A 24402-nucleotide genomic window follows, 5' to 3' on the forward strand; every position below is an offset into this window, starting at 1 on the left:
AAACCTCCAGGGCCTTCCAATCTGCCCTGGAGGAAAATTCCTTCCCGACCCCAAATATGGCGATCAGCTAAACCCTGAGCATATGGGCAAGATTCATCAGCCAGATACTACAGAAAATTCTTTCCCGGGTAACTTGGATCTTACCCCATCTAAAAACCCATCACAGGCCATTGGGCCTATTTACCATGAATATTTAATTACCAAAACCATGTTATCCCATCATACCATCTCCTCCATAAACTTATCGAGTTTAATCTTAAAGCAAGATAGATCTTTTGCCCCCACTACTTCCCTCGGAAGGCTATTCCAAAACTTCACTCCTCTGATGGTTAGAAACCTTCGTCTAATTTCTAATCTAAATTTCCTAGTGGCCAGTTTATATCCATTTGTTCTTGTGTCCACATTGGTATTGAGTTTAAATAATTCCTCTCCCTCTCTGGTATTTATCCCTCTGATATATTTATAGAGAGCAATCATATCTCCCCTCAACCTTCTTTTAGTTAGGCTAAACAAGCCAAGCTCCCTGAGTCTCCTTTCATAAGACAAGTTTTCCATTCCTCGGATCATCCTAGTAGCCCTTCTCTGTACCTGTTCCAGTTTGAATTCATCCTTCTTAAACATGGGAGACCAGAACTGCACACAGGTTTCCAGGTGAGATCTCACCAGTGCCTTATATAACGGTACTAAAACCTCCTTATCCCTACTGGAAATACCTCTCCTGATGCATCCCAAGACGACATTAGCTTTTTTCACAGCCATATCACATTGGCAGCTCATAGTCAACCTATGATCAACCAATACTCCAAGGTCCTTTTCCTCCTCCGTTACTTCTAGTTGATGCGTCCCTAGCTTATAACTAAAATTCTTGTTATTAATCCCTAAATGCATGACCTTACACTTCTCACTATTAAATTTCATCCTATTCCTATTACTCCAGTTTACAAGGTCATCCAGATCCTCCTGTAGGGTATCCCTGTCCTTCTCTAAATTAGCAATACCTCCCAGCTTTGTATCATCTGCAAACTTTATTAGCACACTCCCACTTTTTGTGCCCAGGTCAGTAATAAAAAGATTAAATAAGATTGGTCCCAAAACTGATCCTTGAGGAACTCCACTGGTAACCTCCCTCCAACTTGACAGTTCACCTTTCAGTAGGACCCGTTGTAGTCTCCCCTTTAACCAATTCCCTATCCACCTTTCAATTTTCCTATTGATGCCCATCTTATCCAATTTAACTAATAATTCCCCATGTGGCACAGTATCAAACGCCTTACTAAAATCTAAATAAATTAGATCCACTGCGTTTCCTTTATCTAAAAAATCTGTTACTCTCTCAAAGAAGGAAATCAGGTTGGTTTGGCACGATCTACCTTTTGTAAAACCATGTTGTATTTTGTCCCATTTACCATTGACTTCAATGTCCTTAACTACCTTCTCCTTCAAAATTTTTTCCAAGACCTTGCATACTACAGATGTCAAACTAACAGGCCTATAATTACTTGGATCACTTTTTTTCCCTTTCTTAAAAATAGGAACTATGTTAGCAATTCTCCAATCATATGGTACAACCCCTGAATTTACAGATTCATTAAAAATTCTTGCTAATGGGCTTGCAATTTCTTGTGCCAATTCTTTTAATATTCTTGGATGAAGATTATCTGGGCCCCCCGATTTAGCCCCATTAAGCTGTTTGAGTTTCGCTTCTACCTCAGATATGGTGATGTCTACCTCCATATCCTCATTCCCATTTATCATGCTACCATTATCCCTAAGATCCTCTTTAGTCTTATTAAAGACTGAGGCAAAGTATTTGTTTAGATATTGGGCCATGCCTAGATTATCCTTGACCTCCACTCCATCCTCAGTTTTTAGCAGTCCCACTTCTTCTTTCTTTGTTTTCTTCCTATTTATATGACTATAGAACCTTTTACTATTGGTTTTAATTCCCTTTGCAAGGTCCAACTCTACTTGACTTTTAGCCTGTCTCACTTTATCCCTACATATTCTGACCTCAATAAGGTAGCTTTCCTTACTGATATAAACATATCCCACCCTGTCTGAGAATCCCAGCCATCCCCAGCCCCTCAGCTTTTCTTCTCTGATCAGGCTTGTTTGATTTATACTCCCTTCTGTCAATCCCCAATCATAATTCTTCATATTAATTTTGGTTAGGGCAGTGAATCAGGTTCTGCAGGACTCACAGGAAACCCCCAAATAGTAGCACTTGGGTTATATCAAACAAAGCCAGAGAACTTCGGATGTGTGTTTTTTGTGTGTTATTTCTTATCGTCTCATATGACATGTATAATATCTGAGATCTGATGTCCAGGAATTCAAGAAAGACTAGAACTTATGTGGGTGCCATAAGTAGCTCCCCAGAAGTATTTGAAAAGCTCAAGAAAAAAAACAAAGGAAGTACTAGAGCCTGTACACATCCTGGTCTTTTTCTCCCACCTCCTCCTTAATAAAGGGTTGTACCATCATGGAAAATGGCCTTGGACAGAGGGATGTGTTTATGATGTGGTTTTAACTGTTTCAGAAAAAGGTCCAGGGTACTCTAGGAAACTGAGCAAAACAAACTGCTGCTGTGTAAGTCCCTTTGGATGTGTCAGTCTGTGACACTGCAGGTGCCATATGCCACTTAGTGTAAATTCATGCGTGGATGAGCAAATTGCCCCAAATTCTACATATTGAGATTTGAGACTTCTAAACAAAGGTGCCTATTCTGAGCTGTAGATTTTTAACAAATTCGTAGAAGTATTCCAAACACAGTTAGGCTGGAACTGTGTTTTAGGTGACAAAATAACCAACCAACCAACCAACCCTTGTGTGAATATAAATATGCCTCACCCTCTCGAAGAATCCCAAGCATTCCAAGTCTCTCCGCTGTTCTCAAACATCTGCAAAAACGTAGCATGGGTAGCATGAAGGTCAATAAACTGTCTAATCTGGACTGATCAACAAACGATGAGAACCAAGCCAGTTTGTGTGTGCCCTGAAAATGGAAGAAGTTTGGAAGCTTAAAAGTGGTTTAAACAGTCTTTAAATGACTGCACATGTGCATCCCACTCTACGCACCCTGCGCACAGTCACCAGAAATTTTTCCCTCAGTGGTACCCGTCATGGTGGCTCAAGCACCCTTTGCTGCAGCACACTGTGCAAGTATAAAGCACCCAGCGGACCCTGTGACCCCTCAGTTCCTTCCTACCGCCTGTGGTGGTTGCTGGAACTGCTCTCCTTCCATTCACAAGTTCTCTCAGTGGACTTTCTCTTTTTATTGTACATAGTTAGTTTTAGTAAATCGTGTTTATTGGAGTTTTCTTCCAATCCACAGTACCGAGGGAGGCCTCGGTCACCAGGCTTCAAGCCCTGCGTCTCCTGCAACAAGGTTATGCCCTTGAGCGACAGGCAGTCAAGCTACTTGAAGTGCCTGAGAGATGCTCATACTGGGGACCATTGCTAGATCTGCAAGGACTCGCTCGGAGAAGGATTGTGAGGCCAGGCAGAAGATCCTGCTCATGGAAGTGGCACTGAGACCTTCATCTGAGCCAGGCCGAGTGCATCAGCATCAGTAAGGAGTGCTCCTCCTACCTTACCAGAGTCCCGGCACCAATCTCCATCTCCAGGGCCCAGAAAAAGACAAAAGAAACAGCGTGCCGAAAGGGGGGGCATTCCTGGCACCGAAGGCTGCCAGGCATGGGAATCAGGGTAGAGTGCGATCTAAACCAAAGCACTCCTCTACCTCAGATCCATAGAAGCTGGCACCGTTGATTCTGGCACCTACGTAGGCACCGTTGAGTCTGTTACCAGAAGAGCTTCTGTATTGGTGGCACTGTGTAGTACCGACAGTATTTTGGTCCCGACCACACCGGAAGCATTTGTAGCTGTCAGGGACCTTCTCTCAATGTCGGTACCGGTATCATCGACAGTACAAGAACATAAGAATGGCCATGCTGGATCAGACCAAAGGTCCATCCAGCCCAGTATCCTGTCTGTCGACAGTGGCCAATCCCAGGTGCTCCAGAGGGAGTGATCCTAACAGGTAATGATCAAGTGATCTCTCTCCTGCCATCCATCTCTACCCTCTTGCAGACAGAGGCTAGGGATACCATTCCTTACCCATCCTGGCTAATAGACATGAATGGACTTAACCTCCATGAATTTATCTAGTTCTCTTTTAAACCCTGTTATAGTCCTTGCCTTCACAACCCCCTCAGGCAAGGAGTTCCACAGATTGACTGTGCGCTGTTACTGGTACTGGTGTACTGCTATTATTGGTATTGGTGAACAGGAGTGAACCAGCTGGGTCATTTCAATGTGAAGGGCACAGTATCGTCAGAAGGGAAACCTGCAGTGCTTGCCTCAGTGCAGACCTCTCCACCCTGTCACTGATCTCTGGAATGGTTGGGAATTGCACCTCTGTGGTACCCAGAGAGTCTCATCCTCTTCAGAATCGGAGATCAGGTCTTACTCTTCCCCTCCTTGAAGCCGTTCTTGTTAATCCTCTAGACATTTCCACCCTTCCATGGATCTGGGCACAGGAGTACCATTGAGTGGTTGGCCAGGAGATCACTCGGGACCTACACCAGTCCAGTGGCCCTTTTGGAACCTATGGGGGTTTTCCCCCAGTTTCCCAGGCATATTCCAGGTGCTGCTATTCAGTGGCCTCTGAAAGATGGGTAGCATTGTCCTATTGGGTGGCACCCAGTCTGGACTCCGGTACCAAGCCCAGTATCAAACTCAAAGAGCCAGTTCAGCGGGATCCTGCTGATGCAGAAAGGGAAGAAGAGCACCCACAGCCTACATAGAAAGAACTAAACCATTCTGGTGGTCCACCCAACTAACTGTTTGTGGCTGTAGCGGACAGGATGAAAGGTCTCCCAGTTTCTTCAGACAGCTTTGCCCTGGATGTCGTCATGTATTCGCAAATGTTAAGCTCAGGCAGGTGTTTTGCCACCAACTAACCTGACTGCTCATTCCACAAGATCGCAAGCATCCTCAACAGCATTTTTAGTACAGATTGTAAAGCAGCAACCTGGTCAGTGGAGCACACGTTCTCCTCCAATTACACCATGACTTCGCATTCAGGAGATGATGCCAAACTTGGTCAAGCTGTACTGCAGCCTGTGTACATGAACCCAAATCCCTCCTCCTACTTAACTGCTTGGGAGTCACCTTGGTTGGAATCACATGTGCAGTCACTCAAAGAAAAAACAGTTAGTAACCTTTCGTAACTGTTGTTCTTCAAGATGTTTTGAACATCCATTGCTTGACCCGACTTTCTACCCCTCTACATTGGAGTTTTCCAGAAAGAAGGAACTGAGGAGGGGGCGCGGGGTCTGCTGGGCGCTTTATGCTGGTGCTAATGGCACACAGCAGCAGAGGGTGCTTAAGCTGCCCCAATGCATCCAATGAGGGGGAAAAAATTCAGTGACTGTGCGCAGGGCTCACACACACCTAGAGTGGAATGGAAACATGCAACACAATTTCAAAGAACAACAGTTACGAAAGTTTAGTAACAGCTATTTTTTTTTTATAGCTGATGGTATTGGGGAGAGGGAGTGTGCGGGCACCAAATGAAAGGAGGGCAAAGCTGCCATCCTCTAGTCTTTGGGGAAAGTCCTTCATGTTGCAGTGAATCTCTTTGCCTACTCTCCCCACAAATGGAACCTTTTACCACCACAGAATTGACTGTTCTTAAGAGCTGAAAGGTTTTTCTTTTAAACATTTAATGTGTTCAGTGGTTTTATGAAGACTCTTTCTAAGGAGATGTACTCAGAGAGGAATTGTCTGATTCTCTGGATTGGATCCATATCATGTTTGACTTGCTGTGAGCGCCCTCATTCTAGCAAACTCCCAAACCTGATTCCACCAAAGGATCAAACCTCTCATTGGTTCCCGCCAGATTCCTGCTATAACATATCTCAAGCTTTCGTCGGCACTTAGTGGTTAACTGGTATTTTATGAAATGGAATCTTATCCAGATGTGCACCCAATAGGCACATCTGGCAGGTTAACGAGTGTTATAACCAACATCTTTGTCCTAGCCCTCATTCAAAAGGGGTTTGCCAGCAGGACATTTCCATCTCATGTGAAAAGAGCTGGGCGAAAATCCACATATTTGCTAACACTTCTCCTAGTACACATTGGTAGGAATGGTATAGTGGTTAGGCCACTGGACTAGACTGGGATTTGAGAGACCTGATTCAGTTCCTGACTCCCAGCCACACTTTGCCTGTGACACCTTGGGCAAGACACTTATTTACCCTGTGACACTGTTCCCATCTGAAAAATGGGGTTGTCCTTCCCTACTTCGCTGTGTTGAAAGTAATCCTCCCCACAACACACGCACACCTACTGCCTTTGGTGTTCTTTTGACCAAGGGTGTTCTTATACTAATACTTCAGGTTTGCAGCTTCAGGATCTGGTTTTCACAGGCTTTCTCCATAGCAGACAGCTAGTTGAGGTCAGCTGAGAAGTTGTCCCATCAGATCTGAACTTGTTTATTACTGAATTTGTGCAAACAGTCCCGTCCCCTCAGCTGAATTTATTTTGGGTTCTTTCCTAATTAAGCTGCTGTTTGGTAAACTATGTGGATGAGACCAGTATAAGAACCAGGCTAGAACAGCCCCAGAGTTTTCAAGGAGGCAGGATCTGGGCTTTATGCTTCATCTGAAATGGATACCTCCAGCAGCACAGGGCCACCTACCACCACTATTATTCATATAATGTTCTAAATAAATAAACATTTGCTCAGTGGAGTCAAGGCAAGATATTTTGAAAGGGGATATAGGCAGCATGGAGAGGTAGAGAAAATAACTCCTTTGATCAATTCAGTCAAAAACTGCCTACCTTTCCTCTTGTTATATTTCCACCTGCACATACCAGTAAACTTGTTCTCCATGGTGTATGTGCTTCTGTGCCTTGGAAAGAAATTAAGATCAAGGATCCTGTGAAAGCCCCAAGAGACTCTCTCGTAGATGATTCCTGTTTTGTCTTTCTATGGCTATAGGAAGAAGAGTTTAAATGGCTTTTGCAAGAGGAGGTTCATGGTGTCCTGAGACAGCTGCAGGATATTCTGAAGGTAACGAGCCAGTTCCAGCCATGCATGGGGAATTTGCCTTTTCAGTTGCTTTTTTCTGGTTGCTGTTTTGTTCTGTGTGAACACAATGCTGGGGTGACAGCCCTGGAGAGCAGAGACCTCTCTTTATCCCCAGAGAAAATATATTAAAAACAAAAAACACCGCCACCCCTACACGCATACTAATAAGCTAACTAGAGGACCCCCCAACCCTAACATGAGCTCTGGCAGGAGCAGTCCTTTAAAACCCCACTCAAGGGGTTTCCTTGTGGTTTCAAGTTCATCACAGCTTCAGCTCAGAACAAGACCACAGTCTTATGGGACCCAGTCCTTCCAACCCTTCCCTAAGGATTGGGTCCCTTCTTGGACCAAGGGACTTGTCTGTTTATTTGATCAGGAAGAAGGCACTGAGCTGGTTTAAAACAAGGCTGTTTATCCAAAAATCATTTCTTGGTCTGGTGGTCCTGGAGAATCCAGTTTGAACGAGCATATTTGCACCTCTCTAGAAGTGGCTTTCCATCAGCATCCCTCTCCTCCTAGAGGAGTTGCATACAATGCCACAATAACACCTACACAATTGCATTTTTAATACAAGGGACCTCAAAGGTTTAAACCTAATTCAATAAAGTTAATCTTAATCCCATAAGGTTTGTCCAGGATATTGCAGAATTACGTCACTCTGTCACAGTGTCAGTTCCCTTTGCTCTTGTGCAGGAGGCGTCTCACAGGTTTGCTTTGCCTGTTGGTAGCACAGAAGGACCAGTCAAACAGGAGAACTTCATGCTGGGCACTTCAAGGTAAGTGTGTGTTCTCCCTGTGCACGTTTGGTCTTGGGATCCTCCTTGCGTAGGAAAGGAGGGGGAAGGATGTGGAGGGCTGAGGCAATTCGCTCCCATTTGACACAGATTCTCCTGTTGCTGCTGTCGCCCATGTAACATCTGGAGACACTAGAGCACTTCCATAGTTGAGCACATCCACCTTGTCGTGACCCAGGTGCCTGGCTTGCAGAGCGCAGAAGCTGATTTACTTTGGTGCACAATTTTAACTCGTTTCCTACAACGTCTGTGACAGTTTGGCATTATTTGTCTCTTCTCGCTTGCTGCTCTCCTAGCTTACGTTAATCGTTTGCATGTCACATCTTCCTCCCTCCCCCATTTCATCTGCTTTGTTAGATAACAAACGTGGAGATCTGAATGCAGTGGTATTTAGAAAAGCAGCAGTTCAAGGCTAAGATAAGAGCCCCTATCGGACAGCTGTAGCTGGGAGCTACCCACTCTCTGCTCTGTAAATCCCAATTTAACTGTTGTACTGTGTTACTCCCACAGTTGAGTGGTTGGGTCGATAGCTGAATATCTGCTTCTAAATAGATGTTGAAATGTTCAGCCATAATTTCATTATTTGAACCTTTACTGCTGTAAATTTCCAGCCCTTTAAAAAAGAGACTGTCGCTCTGAGGAAAGCCTGATATTTTGCTGTTTGTGTTGTAAAAGGCAGTTAGCCAATGCTCATTTATTCATTGTTTAATAACCTTCTAAAGAAAGAACACTCGACTTTCCCATCTGTTCTGCTTTCTTGCCATTTTATCAAACATTAATTGTATTTGCCTGTTAAAATACACATACCTGTCCTTGTTTACTCCATATGCATTAGCATCTTTGGTAATGTACATACAGGATGGGAAGTTCATTTCTTTGATCCCATAAGAATAGTGCTCTCAAAAAAATCACTCCTGTGGTAGGCTTAAGTAAAATTAGATGCTTCCCATCAGATGAAAGTACTTTTTAAATGGATCACATTTTAGACTTTACGAATTTCCTTTTTGTTTGATTCTTTAGTGGAATCACCAGGTGGTTTTCCTGGTCATATTCTGATTCATTACATCACTGCTGAATAGTTAGATCAGTTCTGACCCTGCTCAATGTGTGAATAATGAGGAGTCTCTGTCTAGTGCTTACAGCTGGAGACCTGGGCTCAAGGAATCTGAAGTCTGTTCTTGGCTCTGCTGCTGACTCTGTGTGTGGCCTTGGGCAAGTTCCTTAACCTCTGTGTGTTAGTCTCCCAAAATGTAAAATAGGAATAACGTTTACCCACCTCACAAAGCAGTGTGAGATCTGGATGAAAGGCGCTATATAAATGCGGTTACTACTAAACTGCATCTGAAATAGTCACTGTTTCTGAGCCTCCAGTTCAGCTCTACTTCTGTAGAGTTACACAGTAGACAGTGAAACATGCTTCCACAAAAGTTCTGAGCAGCTGTGGAGCAAGGGATTCTGGTATCCAAGGGGGAAAATCTGTGTGTGCAGAGATTGTCTCTGTCCATTCCTCCTGATGTTTCTCTCTTCTATCACTTCAATCTACTTTGAGTTGAACTGCAACAGGTTTGTCTTTGTCAGATGGTGGGAGGTCAGTGAGATCATGGTGTCTGTGTTAAATGAGATGGGCTCATAAATTGGAGTCCTCAAAGCCCAGATACTTTAGTTTCCAGTCATTGTTTCATATAAACATGTAACAGGATTGTTGAAAAGGTGGGACCTTTGCTGAAGGTGACCAGTTGCCCAGCACCACTCTTCAACTTCCTCTATGGCATAAGCAGAAAGCGTACACAATGTCAGATTATAACCTAGTTTGTGATTTGCATCCATGCTGTTAGTGCCAGAACTCTAATGTTTAAATGGTGAACAGTGTGTGGATTGTTAATACAGGGAGGAAAATAGTTTAGGATGGGACCTTAGTGCTCTAACAAGTCAGTTACACAAGGGAGCATCTCTCAAGCAATATTACAGTTGCTGGCAGGAGGCTTGACCTAAGAGTAGGTGGTGAGAATGCATCTCCCTAGCTGAGCTGTCCACAGGACATACTAGGACCAGCACTGGGGAGCTCCTGTGTACCCACCTGGGAGTGGGGAAGGTCCTTTCTGCCCTCTGCTGTGTTGCATTTTGGTTGGTAAGGGTGGAGGCTGGTCCCCTGTTCTTGCTGGGGGTGAGAGGCTGGCTGCTTCTGTACCGGTCTTGGTAGGCTGTCTCCTGTGACTCTCACTGGTTGGAACTGTTTTGTCATTCCAGCGCAGACCAGGTGAAAGGAGTACTGATGCTGCAGGGAGATGCTCTATGCCAAGCTGTGAGTACCAATCCACACCAATCACTTTGTGCTAGCACTGAAGCGTACTCCTTGCCTTTCTTTCCATGCTAGACCTTGTCCCTTCAGATGTCAACAAGCGGGGAGGTGTGTCAAGCCCATTGGGAATGGAGCTGCCCTCTGTGGTGGTGATTGGCTGGTTGCTGTCTAGTGATGGCACCTCGGTACCACAGTGATTGCATCTCGCCATTGCTTTGGTTGGTTTTACAATAGGCTCTGGTGCCAGCCGAACACTGCCATGCAACTGAATGAAGATGCAGCCAAGTCTGTGGCTGTACAAGGCACTTCTTGCATAGCTGACATGCTGCTGGGACATGATGCCAAGGATTGAAATCTGTATCTAAAAAAATCTGAGTGCAGGGATGAGGAGGAGGAAGATTCTGTCCGTACATGTGTGTGCTATCCTGCTGGGGTGTGTTTTCTCTCCCAGTTAGGGAGTGGCACCTTGGTTAGCTGCAGTCCAGTCTTAATATGCATGGTGTATAGTCTTAGATCTGTTTTAACTCAGCCTTCCAAAACTGTCACTTACTCACCTGGGACAGTTCATTATTTATGATGACCGAGTGAAATATCATTCGTGTTTGCAATATTGTAACCTGATAGGTAGGTAGGTAGAGGGCTTAACTGTCACGTGTACTGCGATAGACCCATCTTAGCTGACGGGCGTCTCACCTACGTTGCCCCTTATCTGTACCATCAGAGTTCCCTCACCACCTCCTCAAATGAACTGGCAGTCTCCTCTCTGGGCCCAGTTCAGTAACGGCGTTGTCATTTATGCCTTGCGTCTCCCTCCTGTAGAAAAAAGATTAAGGTGAAAAACTGGCTGAACCAGTACTGCTCAAAATGCCCCCACTCAGCAGTCAGTGTGGATGGATCTGTCGGAGATGGGATGGATGGGTTTGAAGGGGTATGCACAGCACCTTTTGTTCAGGGGGTGCCCTGCTCTGCGTTTTGTGGGGGAGTTCCTCTTATTTCTCTCTCTCTCTCTCTCTCTCTCTCTCTCTCTCTCTTAAAGGATATTAATTTGAAAATGCCCAGAAATAACCAGCTCCTGCACTTCACATTCCGCGAAGACAAGCAGTGGAAATTGCAGCAGGTATGGTTATCAGGAGTCTTCCCTGTGTTGAGCTGGTCCGAGTCTGAGCAGCCTGCAAAGGCCCTCTTTCAAAGAGAAAAGGACTGGTGGTCTTCATTGGGGTTCTCCAGACCCCAGTACCCACCTTCCTTTCCTTATCAGTTGGAGTGTGATAGAGGAGGGGGCAGAGGTGTGAACTAGTTGGGATTAGGGCGTTAGAAGAAAAAGGGTGGGTGCTTCTAGTTCCTGAGACATCAGTGAGCTCAAAGCTCTCTGGGTTGGAGTGCTGAGCCTGTGAAAGGAGTGCTCAGAGCACCTGGGCTGTAGCTCTCTCTCTCAATGCCTGTTGAATCTTGGCTGGCTGAACAGAGAACAGTTCATCTGGCCCTGAGCTGGCTCACAAGTCTGCTCTCATTCCCTGTATGAAATCATGTCTTCTCCCTTCTCCTCACTAACAGCATATGCCAGTGCCTCAGACTCTAGCTATATCTGAATTCTTCAGTCGGAGATCTGGCTTCTGGAAATCTAGTGTTCAGTCTCATAGAAGTAAAGTTTTCCACCATTGAAGTTTAAAAACTGACTCTGGGGTTCTATGCTATGTAGATCCTTATACATTATCTTGGATTTTTTTTTTTTATAAGCATATTTGGATTTTGGTAGTTTGTTGGACACATCGGTCTACAACAGATTGAGAGCTCTAATTTACTGGCATTTTAAACATGTTAGCCAATTGCCGTGTTTAGACTCTGTGGTAGGTGAATCAAACCCTCTGTTGATTTGGGCTTTGAGTCACTGAAACTTATGGCTATGTTGAGGAGTTTGTGCTTTGCAGACAAGTGAGCTTTTGTGATGCGCTCAGCAGTGTTTCCGACATATAGTGACTCTTTTTTGTATTGCTGCTCTATTGATATTCTTCCACCGTCTCTTAAGCACAGCTCCTGCCTTCATTTACTTTGGAAGGACTTGGTCTCTTAATGTTATTTAGATGAGGAATGCGAGAGCCTAAAGGAGGCAGAATAATAGTATTTCATGAGATTATGAGGAGACCCTTGTCCTGTTTCTCTCAGAATAAGCCTCCCATAGTGAAATATCATGAGCCTCTTCCATGAGGGAGTGGGTCTTGCCAATCAGAGGAAGTGCTGTGAGTCTGCGTGGAAAGGAACCAGAAGCGGGAGCTGGTTGTGGAGGGGAAGGTAGTTGTTACTTGAACAGGGAAAGGGCTGGGAAGCCTTCGGGGAAGTGGAATAGAGAAGGAAAACAGGTCTGAGAGAGGAGGCAGGGATGAGCGGAGTCCTTGTATTGACAAGGGGGATGGTGCGTGTCACTGCAGCGCCTAGTGGCATAAGCTGCTCCCAAGTCTGTTGTTCTGGAATGTTCCTGGAGGTGGGGGATCTGCAGGGTAGTGTCCTGTGATGCCATGTCACGAGTGCCAGCGGTATCTGAGCCGCCAGCTGCTTGCAGCATAATGGTGGTTTTGCACTGGACAGGTTTCCTCCATCTAAAGACACCCTCCTCTGAGTCACAAGACTCCTACTGAGACTTCTGAGCTGCGTGCTCTGGGGAAGCAAGTGCAAGTCATACAGGAGCTTTTCTCATATATCTATCCAGGGCCTGCACTAGGTAAGGTTCAGTTCAGCACTCGGGAGACTTGTGCCGAGATATGGGGGAGAAAGGAAGCTTCAGACTACAAGCTTCCCATGAACAAAGTGTCCAAAGCTGTGTCTATCTGTTTCACTGTTACATTTGCAACTGGCACCTAGAACTTGTTTGAAAACCCTAGCGAAACATGCCCTTCACAGCATCCTGCTCTAAACTCGTTCAAGTGCTTTTTTGTACACACCGACTGCCTCTTACCCTAAGTTGTGCCTACCTTTTCTGTGTTCATCCTCCGCGTTCATTAATGCCTTCCTCTGTTCCAGCTCCCACACCAGCCTCTGGTGCTGAGTGTCTGAGTCTCACCCCCACTTGGAGATGCTCCTCTGCTCTTCTCCCTTTGCCAGTGAACCCTTTCTTTGCCTTTGGAGTTTTTCCTCACTCCTATTATGGGCAGCTCTGGCAGGATTGCTCTGTTAACGGACCATATGCTGCAGTCTCTCTTGGTTCACAGGGGTTCATGCTAGATGTGCCTCAGGTCTATTCTATGAAAGGTTGCTCAAGAGGCCAGCCCCAGTGATATGTTCCCCTGCACCCAAATGCTGCAGCAGCTACTCTAGAGTGTTGGTAATCCACTGTTCCAATGAACCTTAAAGTTAGAAATCAGTGCTTCGTGTTCTTTTAAAGTATTCAGATGTTGTATTGATTTTAGCTCTATGGCAATGATTCTTAAGAGCAGCCACTGTAATCAGATCACAGCTGAAGATGGGGAGACTGGACAAAGACAGTAACCAGAATGTGCTCTGAATGCCCTATATCCTGGACAGTGGGAATGCCTAGCTGGATAGCAATGTATCACTTTTGTTTCTGGCCCTGATTGCTCACGAGATCTTACTACCTGACATCACTGCTCCTTCAAACCATCAGTGCTAGTTTGATGGTCCAGGACATAAAATAGCAGGCCCCAGACTTCAGATTGTTGTTTCTTAAAATGCCTGGTCTGGTAGATCAATCATTTTATGATCTTAATGGCAGAGGTAACAGCTTGCTTTAGTGGTGAGTGCCGAGTGCCCAGAAGAAAATGCCTTTAGTGTTATGGGATGATCAACATTTTCTTTCCTGTCTGTGCAGTGGTAAGGGATGGATCCTGGGAGACAACAGTGGGATAGTCTACTTTTTAGCATTAGTTCAGGGGGAGCTGATTTGACAGGGCTGTATTTTGTACGTTTGCAGATCCAGGATGCTAGAAACCACGTTAACCAAGCAATTTACCTGCTCACAAACCGAGATGTAAACTACCAGTTCAAAACAGGCTCTGAGGTCCTCAAGGTGAGCAGAACGCTCTCTGGGAGGTGGGGTAAGAGGATAGACTCCAATTCCACATTTCTCCCCTCTTTTTAATGCAGCTGCTCGGTGTCGGGTTTTTTTGTACTGAGTTGAAATCTCTGCAGAGACTGGTCACACAAGGAGTCTTTGGTAGTGCAGGGACTCAAACCCAGGTCCCTGGCTACCGTCCGAGCCACTGGACAAGTTGACTGTAACTTCTCACCACATCAAGTGTGAGAAAGAAAAGCCTGTTCCGTTTTTACTTGGGCAAAGGCAATCAAACAGGAAAAGATCAGCAAATAAGACCACCCCCCTTTTTCTTCCCCCTGGGAAGAAGATGAGTCATAGTTCAGAGTGCCTTAACGTTCTAGTAGTCATGAGCTCTGTAAAAAGAAAAGGAGGACTTGTAGCACCTTAGAGACTAACTAATTTATTTGAGCATAAGCTTTCGTGAGCTACAGCTCACTCCGAAAGCTTATGCTCAAATAAATTAGTTAGTCTCTAAGGTGCCACAAGTACTCCTTTTCTTTTTGCGAATACAGACTAACACGGCTGCTGCTCTGAAACATGAGCTCTGTAGCAGATGAACACAGCTCCCCCAGAATTCTGGGTTGGGCATTCTTCCCAAAATAGGGACTATATCTGAGGAAATTCTCCTTCAAGATGCAGTATTCCTGCCAGGTGAAAAAGCCACTACTGTCACAGACTTATAGGAAAGAGCTTGCTCATTTACGGCCCCAGTCCACAAATACTCAAGAGTGTGCATAACTTCATTCACGTGAGTAGTTTCATTGACATTCATGTGATGACTCACATGACTAAAGTTCTGCACATGCAAGATTGGAGCCCATCAGAGCAATTAGGCAACATTTTTATCTTCTTTTGTATGTAAAGCTTCTAGAAGAGCTTTCAGTGTCTTTAGATCCCTCTATGACTGTCAGCACTTAAAATCTTTAAATTGTTTTCTCTGCTGTTTCTTACATAAGGCACAATGGGCTTTTTTTTTTTTTTTAGCTGGAGTTGGAGGTGACTTACCCTGAAGAGGGGTAAAGTGGGGTGAAGGAATGTGGGCTGACACTTCTGAAAACATTCTTGTGCTTTTTATGTAAGGCTGCATGACAGTGGTACATTTTCGCCAGCCAAATTACACTTATAAACAGCAATTTTCTTTCCCAGTTTAAGTCTGAATTCCTGCTCCTCTTTTCTTATAGCAATACAGTCTCTCTCCCTGCCCAGCTTGTGCAGGTTCATTTTGTTTCTAACCCTGTTGCCAAGTAGGGTGTAAATTTAGAGTGAAGATTTCACAGTGGGATCATGTAGGTCGGGGGGTGGGGAGGGAGACAACCTGGGAGGGAGGTGACTCGGATGCAAATACCTTCTGCTGTTTAGAAGAATTTGCAGAGCAAATCATGCTTGGTCTCATTGTAAAGATGCCAGGAGAGGTCTGTAGCATGAGTGACTTTCTTTAAAGCAAGCTACTTGGTTAGAATTCAGAGTAACAGAATATCCAGGAGCTCCAAGCTCTTCCAGTGGCAGATCCCGTAGAAAAGCAGAAGCTCTTATATGAAACATCAGCACTTTCTGATCTGGAACCTTCTCCCAGTGACAGTAAGTCATTGACAGAGCATTAGAGTGATGCCAATTAGGCTGTTGTGGTTTTGTTGGGAACATCAGCAGGGATATGCAGTTGACAGAACATGCCTGCCCATGAGTAACCTGAAGAGGGCTTTGCTCTCTAGGGGTCTGAGCGAGAGCTGCTTGCTTCTGTTTGAGCCTCGGGTGGGAGCATGTGTGTAGAGTTGACGCCATGTCTTGATGCAGTTTCCCCTGTAACAACTCATGCGTGTTACGCAGGCTCTTCAGCTCGCCCTCCAAAGCTGCATCATGGCCTTCAGACAGGAATATGTGTTTTCTTTCCTAGCTGATGGATGCGGTGATGTTACAGCTGACACGAGCTCGGAACCGGCTCACTACTCCAGCCTCCTTGACCCTACCAGAAATTGCCTCCAGTGGCCTTACGGTAACCTTATATCAGTCTTGGTCTATACTGCCCGCTCCCTCTCTCTACCCACTAGTGAGGGCTATCATGCCCCTCCATGATGGGGACATGGTTTGCTGTTTCTAATCTATCCTTGTCGGACACAGTATAAGAGAATCTCCTTTTTAGTCTTGTATAACTTCCATTGTCTGGAAGCAGATGTAGACCCTGTGCTCAGTATTGGTGGTTGGTCTACCTTTCTCTGCTCAGACCTGGGCTTAAAGAGCCCTCAGCCAGGAGAAAGAGTTTTGGCTTTGTCAACTGGGCTTCTCCAGAGCAAAACTCTAAAGAGGGACTAACTATGGAGTCTAACCTTTGTCTCTTCTGTTCCCTTACACAGTGTTGGTGCAAGAGCTGTCTAGGGGTCAGGTGCAACAAGAGAAATAGCCATCATGTATGGTCACGTCCCTATTCCAGTCTCCCTGTAAAACATAGCTTTTCTCCTTTACCTAAAGCTCTTAACGTCTCTCTGTCTCTCTCTTCCATTTAAAAAAAAAAAAAAGAGAGAGACTCTACGGTAGTATTCCCCTAGCTATAGAAACAGAGGGTCCTGTCACTGATGCAGAAATCATTTCCATTTTCTCACAGAAAATGTTCACCCCCGCTCTGCCCTCGGACATCCTTGTGAATTTCTACATCAACCTAAATAAGCTGTGTTTGACTGTCTACCAGCTCCATGCACTGCAGCCCAATTCCACCAAGGTAGTCTCCTTTATTCACCTTTCCCAGTCAGGGGAGATATGGGCTAAAAAGACGAGTTCTCAGTTCCTTGGATGATGCTGACACCTCATGATGTGATGTGGTGAGATTTCCAGAGCATGGGATGAGTGTGTTTAGTGTTAGGTACCTGGAATTAGGTCAGGATGCAACCAGAACACCTGGTCTTCCTGGAAATGCAAACCTAGGTTTGGGAATAATGATTTAGCAAAGATGGAGCTATTTGAGTGAGCCCCAGAGGGAGTCATCAATAAATTTACCCGCATGATATTTTATTTTAAAAAATATATTTGGGTCAATTCCTTTATAGTGTTAAAGGGACACAGTCAAGTTAATGAATATTTTTCTAATAAAAATCCCTTATCTGTGTTACAAATACATCTTAGATTATTTAAACCAAAGGAATTGTAAAGAGTTAATTTCATTTTAGTTGCTTGGTCACTTGGATTTCTCAGCTTGGACAGTGGAAATCAGGCTAGTCAGTTTCATTTGGTTTATAAGTAGTTTCTAGTGAGTTTCACTCTGAGGTTCTCCCTGGTGCTGTGTTTTTGGATGCAAACCCTGCATAGCAATGGATTCTTTTCTGGGACTATTACTCTGGATCTTCTGTGTGAGCTGATTTAGGTAAACTGAAACTGGGCCAGACTGGACCCAACAAACTTAGAGAATTCATGTCCTCGTAAGGGGCAGGGAGAGACCAGATGCTAGAGGCTCTTTTGGCTCTGCCTTTTGTTTACTCTTAACTTCTTTGCATGCACCTGCCCATGTTTCTTGATATCAAACCACTGTCTCCCTGTATACAGCAGTAAACATGAGTCTCAGCTACACTTTGTCAGAACATCCTGACAAATCTTTGATTGTATTTTTTTTCCTTATGTCAGATTTTAAGTGACTTAATTTCTCTCTTGCATCCGTTGTGTAGAACTTCAGACCTACTGGAGGGTCCATTCTGCATAACCCTGGAGCCATGTTGTAAGTACTGTCTTCTGAAGGGTTGTATAGCGTGTGTAGGAGAGGGTGATGTCCGACACTGACTCATGACAAGAACATAGTCATTGGCATTAGCCCTGTTTATGAATAGCTTTGAACTTTTGGCCAAGGAGGGCATCTGTTAGGCCAGGTCTACACTACCGTCTTACGTTGGTATAACAAGGTCACTCAGGGGGTAGCCAGCCTCTCGGGGAGGTGGAGTAGCTTCGCCAATGGGAGAAGCTCTCCTGTTGGTATAGGTAATATTTTCACTAAGGCCATGTCTACACTAGCACTTACGTCAGCAAAATGTTTGTTGCTAAGGGGGATGAAAAAACATCCCCCTGAGCGACATAAATTTTACCAGCATAAGTGCTCGTGTGCATAGGGCTATGTCGGCAAAAGATGCTCTCTTGCCGACATAGCTACTGCCGCTCGTTGAGTTGGTTTTATTATGTCGACAGGAGAGCTCTCACCCTTCGGCCTAACTTGGCTACACGAGCACTCTTCTAGCGGCACAGCTGGGCTGCTGTAAGCGTGTAAGTGCAGACATGACCTAAGGCAGCGCTGTAAGTGTAGACAAGCCCTTAGGTAGGGCAGCTCCAGTGAGCCAGAGCTGGGGCTGTACCTGCTGAGTACTGGTGCAATAGCAAGATCCCTTCAATGACTCCTTCCCTGGCCCAGACAAACATGGCTGTTCAAAATACAGTCCTCACTGAGAGAGGAAGGGGCTGGCAGGGAGCTCAGGCCCTGCACAAAAGAGAACATTAACCTCCCACCACTACAGTCAGTGTTTCATTCCCTGTGCTGCTGCCCCTGCATGTTCCCTGGTTAGCCAAGGCTTGACTCTGCACCTTATTTAAGCGGGGCCGAAGCAGTTTCATATTCAGCATGTCTGGCAGGTGTCTCGTGTAGCCATGTGCTTCTGACAGAAATCCTTGTGGTTTCTTTCATAAGGGGGGAGAGGGAGGGGAAGAGTTCTAAGTGATTCATACTGATTCTCTGCACCTGGTGGGGGCAGTGGTGTAACTGAAACTAAGTGGTGGTGCAGTGAGCTAGATGCATCAGCCTCTCCATTTACAAACCTGGGTTCCACTTAATTTGACTACAGGTAAAACGGAGTTAAATGTCTACTGGACGTGGCTGCCTACAGTGGATAGGTTTCCCAGTCTGTCATCTCTATTGCTTAATCTAGGACTGGACTGTTGGGGGAAGGTGCTTTGGCAGAACAGTGGAGGGGAAGCTGTGTAGCATTTGTCTGCTAACTAGCACACTAAGCCTCACTCTCATGAGCACTACATGCACCTATAATTTACAGTCCAACCCTGACTTAGCTAGTGTGGCCCCTGGATTTATCAGAGTCCATGGAGCCCTGTCTGTGAGCAGCTGTGGTGTGTTCTCTTTGCAGTGAGTGTGGCAGCCAAAGATATGAAGTCAGCCACGTCCATAAAGTGGAGTGTGTGGTACCTTGGCTAAATGACGCCCTTGTCTTCTTCACGGTCTCTCTGCAGCTCTGCCAGCAGCTGAAGGACAAGGTAGGGACGTGGGCAGGAGTTCTGTTAGTAGCGGGCTCCCTTTGCTTTTAAAGGGTTTCAAACCTGTTCAAATTAGTTACCTAGGTGCTCTCGTGAGCTGGAATGGTTTTGACCATGAGTGCTTGGCACAGAGATCAGTATGCAGTACGAGATAATTTGTTCTGTGTATTGATGGCACAGGATGTTCAGGGAAATAATGAAAAATTGTTGCTATGGAGCTGACGAATGGTAGGTGCTACGCAGCAGGAGGCTAGTTAAAATTCCAAATAACTGGGTGAGATTTAGTAACAGGGTGTTGTTAGCAGCTGCAGAGAGAGCCCCTTAGAATCCAGCAGCCTGGTCACTTTGGAGGTGGTTTGCAAGGTTAGAAGTGTCACTTGCACCTGTAGAGAACCGGATGAGGTAATTAGCTCACCAGCTGAATGCCAGGGAGAAGGCAAACAGTACGAAATGCTGGGCTGGGGATGGGGGCTCCCTTTAACTGCTGCTATGTTTATGTTGTACTTGGAGCACAAGGGAAAAAACAATAATAAAGACACTTGGCGAAGGTACCCCGGTGTGGAGTGTATGTGCTGTGTAGCTCATCAAGAGGGCTTAACAGTCAGGGTTTCCAGGAGCAGAAGGGGGAACTCGTTCACAAGGTCATATGAGGGACTAGTCATGCTGTTTCAGAAATATGTATTCCTGGGCTAAGGACCGTGGCCATACATTGAGAAACTGAGATGAGGGGCCAGAGGTTCAGAGCTGCTGGAGAGGCAGTGTGGTCAGACAAGGACTCGGGAGGATCTGAGACCTGTTCCTAGCTCTTCCACTTATCTGGTGCGTGACCTTAGGCGATGGGGATAATATTTTCCCTCCTTTGCAGGGTGCGTTGAGCTCCTTGGTTGAGAAGTGCCATGTAAGAGCTCGGTGGTCTGGTGTGTATCTGCTGTACATTATATGAAGCCTGTGGCAGTGACACTCTCTGTGTAAAACACCTATGCACAACTATGGCTCCATAGACAAATGGAACAAATAATAATTGGCCCATTGTAACGGCTCTTGAACTTGGAACCAGGAACCACTCCTTATATAACCAGGGCTAGAACACTCTGGCAGGATCCGTGTAAACCTGTCAAGAACCAGTAGACTGTTGGTAGCACTGGTTCTGGATCACTGCTGAGGCATACGCCTGTGGTCCCTAGGATTCAAGCGTGGCCCGTTGCTCCTGGCTTGGGCTGTGTACGCTCTGGGGGAGGTATGAAGGGAATGTCACTCTCCAGAAATCCCACTGGCTGAAAGGAGCTCTGCCCAGCCCCCTTGAGCTGGGAGCAGCCATTGTTCTGAGTTAAAGGGAAGGATGTGAAAGAAAATAGAGGGGGCTCCTGGGATTTGGAAGGGGTCTGGCCAGAGAGAGATCGGAGAATTACTGACTCCAAGTGAGGGCCCAGATCTAAGACAATCATGGACTCCTTCCAGCTTCTCTCATCCCCAGAGCTGCTTCCAGTTCTGGCCTGTGAGGTGGGGTTGGGGAGGAAGCTGTCCCTTTAACAGAAAGAAGCAGCTTTAACGTGAGACTGTTATTTAACAAGGATCTAGGGAACCCAGGGGCCTACCTGTTTTATCCCTTGTTTTCCAGATCTCTGTGTTTTCCAGCTACTGGAACTACAGGCCATACTAATCCTTCCACAAGAGTTTGACCCTACACGACCCCGACCACTACTGCCCTGCCCCTCTTAGGAGGAAACCCCTGTGTACCAACCTGAGAGGAGTGCCATGTCGCACTGGCCTGTGTCCTGCCATACACCAGGGTCAGTGCTTTCCAGAGACATTACCTGTAGGAGCTGCTTGTGCTTCAGACCTCAGGGTTCAACACATGGCAGCACTGAGCAGGGCCCCTCGCAGTGCTGTGATGTGGACCGTGAGCTTGCTCATGTCTGCGTAGTCACATGTGGAATGTTACTTATTTGCACCTTGCAAGCCCATAATGAGTTATGTGGACCATGTCCGAGGGGTTGGGGTGAGGGGAAGACCATGAGCCAGTAAAGCTAATCTAATTTGCACATACCATCGGGATTGCTGGACCACGAACAGAGCTGGGGAGAGACCGAGACAGACAAACACTAACTGGGGCAGGCTGAGTGCTTGTTAATGTGCAGCACATCATGGATCAAGAGGATGCTGTTTCATGCAGTGACCTAGGATGGTCCATCAGGGTTTTTGAATGGCCCCAAGACTCATTCCTTCCTGTCCCAAACCCTCCCCAGCATCTATCCAGATGTTTCTTCTCATTCATTTTGAGATGTTCTTATTTGCAGCTGTTACTTCCTTCTCCCTGGCACCAATGTGACTGTGTGTTACTCCTTGTTTCTGAGCCCCAGGTGAGCCAGTCATTTCTGTCTGTTAGAATGTAGCTTCTGTTTGCCATTTGCACATAAACCTCTCTCTCCCTAGCACAGGAATGAGCGGAGCCTCTGTCCGCCATCTGTGCCAGGCCTTCTGTTGTACAGTCTCTATGATCTACCACAGGGTGACACTAAACACAGATCTGCAGACAAGACTATGTTGTTCCTGTGGAAGGATGGTGGTTGTTAGCTGCCTAACCTATTGATGCTACAGTATATGAATCACCCCCATAACCAGTCAATATTTGTGAAATAAAGTTCCTCAGACCAAGCGCTGTGCTGCGTGGCTGTTACAGGCATTGTTCAATGCTAGGACATGCTGAGAATTATTAGTGGTCACAAGTGATTTACTACCTCTGTAAGCCAGGATATCTCCTGGAGGTGCTTAGTGTGACTCAGCTAGAATAGCCTGGCTTACTGCTCAGCAGGGTAGGGTGGAGGGAGGATGGCTGCAAAATAACAGCTAAAGGGAGGCTTGGGCAGAGCAGAGCGGGATATATGGGGTACAGTGCAGTATGAAATGAGCAGAAATTGAGGTGGGGATAGACTCAGGCAGGTGCTAGAAGATCACGATGAGGAAGGTAACCCTAGACCATGGCAAGAGTCTGGAAATAGTTGTAAGTCAAGTGCTGTAGGGCAGGGGCACTCAACCTCTTTCCCCCCAGGACCCAAAAGCTACCCAGTGCCACTCCGTAACCTAACCGCCTTGGACCATCATAAAGAGTTGGGGCCAGGGCAAAAATGCAGAGCTAGTTTTGGATGCTGTGAGTGGATTATACTGGGGCTAAGGGGTTGGTGCTGGGTGCGAGGTTGTGGTGGTGAGAATGGCTTCTCCTTTCCCCAGTGCTCAGCTTCAGTAGGCCCCTTCCCCAAGTTAAAGCGGCACTCCCTCTCCATATGCACTCACTGAGGGTTCCTCCCAGGTGGTCCAGCCTTAAGTCAGAGTCAGGATGCAGGAGTTTTCCTTCATCTTATGTGCTAAGAATGGCTATGTAGCCTCTGTGCTTCCTTTCTCCCGCAACATCACACGCTCCAGGGTTAAAGGTCTCTGGAATTGTTGCCAGCCTGAAATCCCCTGACACAATCCACATACGGTGGGGACTCTTAGCAGTGATTCTTCTCAGGGAAACTGAAAACTGGCATCTAGGGTCTTCTGTTCTTGGGAGGGAGAAGCTGAAGTGTCTGTTTGCTGCTCTCAGCCACTGCTGCTCTGTCTGCACTGGACTGGGAGCTCTGCAGATATCTCAATGGGATGCAGAGGCCTTCCATGCCATCCTCTCGTGAGGTTCCCCAAAACCAAAAGGGGGATAGTAACAGCAGCAGCCCCATAATTGCCCAGCCTCCTTGTTTGAGGAATCAAAGGCTAGCTCTGTGCTTCCTCCACATCTAATGCATATATGCCTCAGGAGTGGTGAGGGATAGACAGTTGCTTTCGCCTTTGCTTGCAATGAGTGTCATAGAATATCAGGGTTGGAAGGGACCTCAGGAGGTCATCTAGTCCAACCCGCTGCTCAAAGCAGGACCAATCCCCAGTTTTTGCCCCAGATCCCTAAATGGCCCCCTCAAAGATTGAACTCACAACCCTGGGTTTAGCAGGCCAATGCTCAAACCACTGAGCTATCCCTCCCCCCAGGAGGTTGGATAAATAAATACTGTCGTGTTGGGTAAATAAATACTGGTTTATTAGTGGGTGGTGAAAGCTGGAGGCCTTCATGCTTTAGACTGTGTGTGGGTGGAGGGGGAATGGTTCAGCAAAGATTTGCTAAGCATCCACGCTGCCATAGAAGTGACAATACAATAGCAAACGCATTACCTGCTCCCATCAATAAACTTTATGGCCAGCAGTGCTCTTGACTCTGGGTATGCGATACCAGAGCCCTGCTCCACGCGTCTGTTACCAGCCTGCTGAGAATTAGACTATGCACATGCATCAGTTCTCACGTCTCCAAGGACAGTAAAGGATGTGTATAGTTAATGAAGTTTCTTCTCCATCTTTGGATGATCCCTGATCTTTAACGCTGTGTGGGTGAGTGACTCCCCTTTAGAGTCAAGCTAATGCGTATAATCTAAGAGCGATTGCCAAGCGCTGTCAAACCCAGCTGTGGGCTGCCAGCTTCTCAGGGAAGTTTTGCCTGTAGCATGCAACCAAGGATGTGTTATTTCCTGTGGGTGGAAATAGCCTCCTTTAGTTCTAGAGACATGGGCTAAGGGAAATAGCCATCCTGCCATTCCCTACTGACCAGACACGTATGTTAGGAAGACCTTTATGGAGAGCGGTAACAGGAGCTGTAGGCTGGCTCCTGGACTAGGGTGGTCTGTAATGTGGCTGGATCTGTAGCACTGTCTAAATCAGAGGTGGGCAAACTGCGGCCTGCTGGCCACATCCAACCTGCGGGACAGTCCTGCCCAGCCCTTGAGCTCCCAGCCAGGGAGGCTAGCCCCCAGACCCTCCCCCGCAGTCATGCCACCATCCGGGCAGCACTCTGGGCAGTGCAGCTGCCAGACATGCTGCTCTGAGCGGAATAGTAGGCGGGCTGGGGGCGGGGGTT

General features: G+C 46.3%; 1 protein-coding gene across 13 annotated transcripts in view; it reads left to right on the top strand.

The window, feature by feature from the left end:
- ROGDI (rogdi atypical leucine zipper) overlaps positions 1-24402 on the top strand; it is a 51989-nt gene that overhangs the window by 4163 nt on the left and 23424 nt on the right. For 2 of the 13 annotated variants that reach the window (XM_073362586.1, XM_073362585.1), the window contains exons 2-10: positions 7013-7084; positions 7796-7878; positions 10144-10198; positions 11232-11312; positions 14118-14213; positions 16132-16230; positions 16837-16950; positions 17888-17937; positions 21767-21829. In XM_073362586.1, the coding sequence (XP_073218687.1) occupies positions 7013-7084; positions 7796-7878; positions 10144-10198; positions 11232-11312; positions 14118-14213; positions 16132-16230; positions 16837-16950; positions 17888-17937; positions 21767-21829 (713 nt within the window). Of the gene's footprint in view, positions 1-7012; positions 7085-7795; positions 7879-10143; positions 10199-11231; positions 11313-14117; positions 14214-16131; positions 16231-16836; positions 16951-17887; positions 17938-19342; positions 19470-21087; positions 22742-23698; positions 24386-24402 lie in introns of those variants that run through there. The other 11 variants (XM_073362591.1, XM_073362590.1, XR_012161164.1 and 8 more) reach the window with 10 other exon arrangements.

This window comes from Lepidochelys kempii, chromosome 10 (assembly GCF_965140265.1).
Source record: "Lepidochelys kempii isolate rLepKem1 chromosome 10, rLepKem1.hap2, whole genome shotgun sequence".
NCBI lineage: Eukaryota > Metazoa > Chordata > Testudines > Cheloniidae > Lepidochelys > Lepidochelys kempii.